The sequence below is a fragment of the Bolinopsis microptera genome, chromosome 2 (assembly GCF_026151205.1).
Source record: "Bolinopsis microptera isolate Bmic1 chromosome 2, MBARI_Bmic_1.0, whole genome shotgun sequence".
NCBI classification, from domain to species: domain Eukaryota; kingdom Metazoa; phylum Ctenophora; class Tentaculata; order Lobata; family Bolinopsidae; genus Bolinopsis; species Bolinopsis microptera.
This window is the reverse complement of record NC_087073.1, coordinates 11319178-11325795: the sequence shown is the minus strand read 5'-3', so window position 1 is coordinate 11325795 and position 6618 is coordinate 11319178. Positions and strand designations below refer to the sequence as shown.

The 6618-nt window shown below is 40.4% G+C and overlaps 1 protein-coding gene across 1 annotated transcript; it reads right to left on the bottom strand.

The window, feature by feature from the left end:
* Positions 1–961: 961 nt before the first annotated feature.
* Positions 962–2789, bottom strand: LOC134811378 (E3 ubiquitin-protein ligase COP1-like). Its single transcript, XM_063818172.1, is given in 2 exon segments — positions 962–1549; positions 1552–2789. Coding segments are annotated over 2 exon segments (1668 nt in total). The 5' UTR covers position 2789; the 3' UTR covers positions 962–1118.
* Positions 2790–6618: the final 3829 nt, after the last annotated feature.

Genomic DNA, 6618 nt, shown 5'->3' with positions numbered 1-6618 from the left:
TACGGATCTTCTTAACGGATTATAGTACGTGTACGACTCGAGAGAGCAAAAACATTTCATCCCAACCTGTTATTATTTTTAATAATTATGTAATGCTGCCAGTCCCATCTTTAAAGAGCATGATATTGGAATTAATAATATTTGCTGGTGATAAACTATAAATAGGTGTGACCTAACCTCTCACTGGCAATGGTCACGTGTACCTCAAAGTATCTCGCGTGACAGAAAAAGACGAATCAAGTGTAACAGAATCAGATAGGTCGAGTAAAATGGTGACTGCTGTCGGGCACAATAAATTAACTGATTATTTATTACCAGCGACGCTACATAATCTGATGATCGTGAAAGCCGATTCAATAAGCCGTTTCAATAAGTCGTTTCAATAAGCCGTTTCAATAAGCCGTTTCAATAAGCTCAACATAAGACAGTTCATTACATTAGTCGCTGATTATACTTGGCTACGAACGAACGAACACAGATCAATGCATGGTATTACATTAAACTACTCACTGTACGAAGAACAGTAGTCGAGTAGTAGAGAGTGTGTGCTTTCTGTCGATCCTTTTCTCACTTTTTCTTGGTGTTCTTTCGCGGTAGGATGCGCCTCAGCTCCTTTTTATTGTTCAAATAACTGTCTCGTTAACAACAGTTTGCTATTCTTGATGATACTTATACATTCGTCAGAACTTTTCGTGCTAATCTGAATTGTGTTTTGTAAAAATCAGCGATTTACTGATATGATGAAAGTTATTTATTTATTGCATGATATCTTAGTTTTCATAACATACACGCAAGTAGTAGCAACAATTTTGCTACTATCCTATTTAATAAGATACATTCGAGGAAATGTAGAATATGTTGACAATTTTGATTTGAAGCAGAAATACAAAAGGTGATACAAGCCTATAAATGATTTGTGAATGAGTTAGAATACCTAGATTGAATAAAAATGTGAGGCTAAGCAAATATAAATACTGTCTGATATACAAGTACGGACAGAATAATGCAGTAGTAAAAACGGAAATAAAAACATAACCCGATTGCATGAAAAATACGAACCGATTGCATGAAATAAAATATAGATTTGAAAATTAAAAAAAGCAGACTAGCTGGTACTTTCAACAAGAACCAACACGTCTCAGCTTCTCATCCTCACTGAACCTCAAAATGTTTATAACCCCGGCATCGTTTGCAGCACACAGCTTGTCTCCAGCAGTCACTACAGCGCTGATGTGTCTCACCTGACCGTTTCCAGTAGGATTTCCCAGGAGACTTGTTGGTTTGGGAAACTGGTGAGTCATTACTGGTTTGGAGAGGGCTTCGTGGTAGAGATAGATTGAGTTGTTTTCACTACCGCATATTATGTGCTCTCCAATCATGTCTAGACCTATGAATTTCACGGTGTTTTGGTGCCCCTTGTAGGTTTTGATGCACTGGGAACTTTCGAAGGCCCACTGTCTCAGTGTCCCGTCCACTGAAGCTGATATGAGTGTCTTGCTGTCGAGGAACTTTAGTTGAAACACGGATTTAGCGTGTCCAGATAGCGTTTTACCGGTTTATCTGGTTTTCTGATGTCATAAGAGTAAATATTTCTATCAATGGAAGATACCGCAAAGTGGTAAGGAGAGTGAGGTTTACAAGACAAGTTAAGCAGTTTATCAGGAGCTCGTATACTCATCACACTCCCCCTCTCGTTCAACCTCCACACTCTGACCTGAGCGGAGTCGTACGCCGCAGAGAGGAGTTGTTGAGGTTTGGTTGGACTCCAGGAGACGTGGAGGTACTTGCTGGCGGTGTGGCCGTGGAAGGTGTTGGTAGCCACCTTCCCAACTACATCCCAGATCTTAACCTCACTGTTGTAGTCTCCTACTGCTAGCAAGTTTGGGGAACAGGGGTTCCAGGCGGAGGACCAGGTAAAGGAGTTAGAAGGGAGCTTTGTGATGGGGTAGACTATTGGTAGAGGGCTGTCTTCAACAGCAGGATTGTAGATGTTCACTGTCTTCAGCGTTCCCGCCACAGATAACATTCCGGAGATACCTACTGCCATTCCGTACACGTAGGTTCTGGTGGAAGGAGTCTCAGCTACAACTATTTTACCCACCTCAACCAATGATTCGTATTTGAAAGCATTGTAGATTAGCTGGCCGATGGATTGGTATTTAGACTTGGTCAAAAAGTAATTAGTTTCTAGGTCAGGGAAGTTTTTAAGCATGTTTGCGTAGTTGTTTGAAATCTGTTCCGTTTTCGGAAATTTAATACAATCTGTGTTTTTCGGGGTGGATTTCAACTCGCCTTCCTGGGCAGGCATATTGACATCTATAAATGCAGTGGTCATAGAACAAATTTCCTCTTTTACCACTTTCAACTCAGCCTTCAGCTTATCCAACTTTACCAACTTCTGGTTTTTACATTCATTCAGGAACTCAAGTGCCATCTTCTTAATCTCCCGCTCTTTTGATGTAAGCAGCTTCTCCTTTTCCCGTTTCAATCTCTCCAGCTCCATCTCGATATCAGCAAGCGAATCTTTAACTGTAATTTTTGTAGGTGGTCGTGATAATATTGCGCACGAAGGAAGCTGACATATCAGTGGCCTTTCTGGAGATCCTTTAGAGCATTCACCACAGAATACATGACCACAAGATAATTTTAGAAAAAGTTCTGGTTTCAGTATCTTCAGTAAACAGTTCCCACAGTGCTCTGAGGAGGTGGTTGCTAGGTGAGTTGCTAGGTGATTTGAGGAGGTGGAGGGGAGGCTACTCATGGACACGTCATTGATGCCCAGAGACATGATTCCTAGTGATAGTGGTGTGTGATAAAGGTGATATAGGTGTGATAAAGGTGTCTAATAAAGGTGTGATTACTGACAATGATGATAAACGAGGGTAAACTAGCTAGCAAGGTCACAGGATTGCTTCTACGCTAATATCTGAGTATGTGGGGGAAATGTGACGTCCTAGTTAAGTCGGAGAACAAAATAGATTTTTCTCAGTTCGTCTAAACGAAGATTTGTAGCGAAACGTTTGTGAAATAATCAGAGGAGAAAAAGTTATTTTCCTTTATTCTAAATTCAATACGTTATCTAATTGTTTGCCAATTTCGATTTCACCATAGTCTTTTTTGCGTTAAAATTATTATCCTTTGAAGAGCTGGTGTCAATTCAAACCAATATCTGGCCAGTGCGGAACACTCATGGTCTACTATATATGCGATAATCTTCAATTCTTTTGAAACGTTTCATGTATCAAATGCGGAAAACGGATAAGAGTCATCTATACTCTATAGACACGACCTCTTGCAAGCTTAGTAAGTGTACCGATTCATAACGATACTGGAAGTGGAAACTTCTGGGGTTTACAATTAGTTATCGTTCTGCATCATTAAATATAGGAAAATGAAGACCTTACAGTTTTCCGTAAGGGCTGCGATCACCCTCGGATTGCAGGCCTACCGAGTACCGCCCAGGTTTTTTTGACCATGTCGAGATGGAAAAGGTGCAGGAGACCACCTACTCCACAATTGCATCTAATACAAATGCAATATAACTCTTGAGTGGTCTGCTGTACCAATGGGTATAGTTTCTGAGCAATTACCGAATTAAGATTGCTTGTACTCCAATATCCGATTATGTGGGTTAAATGTGACGTCCTAATATGAGAGGGTCAATCATATTGAAATGAAGGCGAGTAAAACATTTTTTCTCGGTCTACTGAGTCCTGACGAAGCTTTGTAGCAAAACGTCGGCTATGAGTGATACAATAAAGTTATGAGAGGACAATGTCATTTTACTTTCTCTCATTTTACTATAATTTCTGGTTAGCTGAGTGTTCGCCAATTTTCAATGGTTGGAGAGGTAAAACCAATTTCACAATAGTTTTTTGCCTGTATGGATAAATTATACCTCGCCGAGATAAGTAAAGCAAATTAATTATGGCATTATATGATATAAGAATTGAAGCCATTTAACCATGGAAAAATGGAAAAATAAGCAAAAACCCAAAATACTACTACTAGTGAGACGGTCGCTCGCCTAACCCTCTACCAATACGCTACCAGGATAAGTACAGACCTATAATGACCTATCTTACAGTGACCACACCCTCTCATGATGAATAAGGCCCACTCCACTTCCCGGGACTCTCGCCGTTCATCACAACCCAGGGATATGGACCTGTAAATTAATCAATACTCCCTTTTACTGAGTGTGATATCTATGCACTATCTTGTGACTGTTTACCGACTGTGCCCCATTACGATTGACCTATTGATCTCATTTGCATTGACTTGTGAAGCCGCTAAAAACACGATTGGCGGCTGAACAAAGGGGAAAGCAGGAGCTATAATTCTCGCCTTTTCCATTAGTAATAGCGCTATAGTGAGAATTGTCGCCGAATAGAGCCGACAATTATGTTAGGTTTGCTGAGTGCTTGAAATCAAGTGGTTTGGGTAGTCATTACTTCGGCGTATTATCCCCCTGCTCGATTGGTAAGTGGTTTGTGTAGTCATTAATTCCCCTGCTCGATTCGTAAGTGGTTTGGGTAGTCATTAATTCCCCTGCTCGATTCGTAAGTGGTTTGGGTAGTCATTACTTCGGCGTATTATCGCCCTGCTCGATTGCTTATGGTCTTGCCTCTTATTATATCAGTATAGCACCCATTGATTTTATTGAAACAACTCGTTCTGTATTGTAATCATTATAGTTCTCCCCTCGTCTTCTCACGTGCGAAACCTGATGACAGTATTATAAGTACTTCTCAATTTACGCGAATATATTTGATGACAGAATCATAAGTACTTCTTAATCTATGTGAATGTATTTTCAACAAGTACTTAGTAAGTAATAATAATAATAGATAGTACATAACACTGACAGATAACACGAATTTAATTAGTGATTACATTAGAACGTTTTATCTAACGCCTTCCCATCAGCTCTGTATGAATGAGGAGCTCGTGTTAAACTGTAACTTGGACATCAAGGAGGGAAAAAGGAAGCATGAAGAAAACAAAATATCGATTAGCTATTCCGCAAAAACCAAGTATTGTGCAAAATTGTTTGTACTCACTAGTCACTTCGACAGATAGCAGAAATAGAGTATAAATAGGCTTGCTGACATGGTAAATAAGATGGTAACTCGATTAGGCCAATCAAGATCGACTGAACGGCTCAGGCTCTCATCTAGCGCTGAAGGATGATGATCAATACTGCAATACTATTAATACTGCTAATATTGCAATATTGCAATAAATCTTCATTAACATTCAATATAATAAAGTTACTAGGCACCTGGTGCCTGAGGCACCAGCAATAATCGTAAATTGCCTACAACTGGCATGTTTCTATCGTAAAGAAGGTGAATAAGTCAACTACCGGGATTGTTCAGCACTACTTCTACTTTCTGTATTAAACATGTCTAGTGGGAGGCGCGTTATCGTTGTGAAGTAGGTACTGCACTGTGAATGAATCGGTTCGATTAGTTGTGGGTAGAGCTATGATTGTATCAACCATGTGTATAAGCACATATTTGAATGGACTCGATTCTGTGTGATATTCTGTGTGATATTGTTAACAATACCGTCGCGTGAGCTTGCTATCAGTAACGTAAGGAGTTATGACCTCCTTACGTTACTGAAATTCGGCCTTCTTTGAGATTTCCGTTAACGGAACCTAAAGTTATCCGATGATTATTATTTATTTTGTGAACACCATTGTACTGATCTATGTGATTAATAAAAGGAGTTGTGGTGGGAGTGGTGATAACTGGTTACCAGGGTTACTCACTGGTTACCAGGGTTACTAACTGGTTACCAGGGTTACTAACTGGTTACCAGGGTTATTAACTGGTTACCAGGGTTACTAACTGGTTACCAGGGTTACTAACTGGTTACCAGGGTAACTAACTGGTTACCAGGGTTACTAACTGGTTACCAGGGTTAATAACTGGTTACCATGGTTACTAACTGGTTACCAGGGTTACTTACTGGTTACCAGGGTTACTACTGGTTACCAGGGTTACTAACTGGTTACCAGGGTTACTACTGGTTACCAGGGTTACTAACTGGTTACCAGGGTTACTAACTGGTTACCAGGGTTACTTACTGGTTACCAGGGTTACTACTGGTTACCAGGGTTACTAACTGGTTACCAGGGTAACTAACTGGTTACCAGGGTTACTAACTGGTTACCAGGGTTACTAACTGGTTACCAGGGTTACTAACTGGTTACCAGGGTTACTTACTGGTTACCAAGGTTACTTACTGGTTACCAAGGTGACTACCGGTTACCAGGGTTACTAACTGGTTACCAGGGTAACTAACTGGTTACCAGGGTTACTAACTGGTTACCTGGGTTACTAACTGGTTACCATGGTTACTAACTGGTTAACAGGGTTACTTACTGGTTACCAGGGTTACTAACTGGTTTCCAGGGTTACTAACTGGTTACCAGGGTTACTGACTGGTTACCAGGGTTACTAACTGGTTACCAGGGTTACTTACTGGTTACCAGGGTAACTACTGGTTACCAGGGTTACTAACTGGTTACCAAGGTGACTACCGGTTACCAGGGTTACTAACTGGTTACCAGGGCTACTAAACAGTTACTGATCTAGGTGATTAATA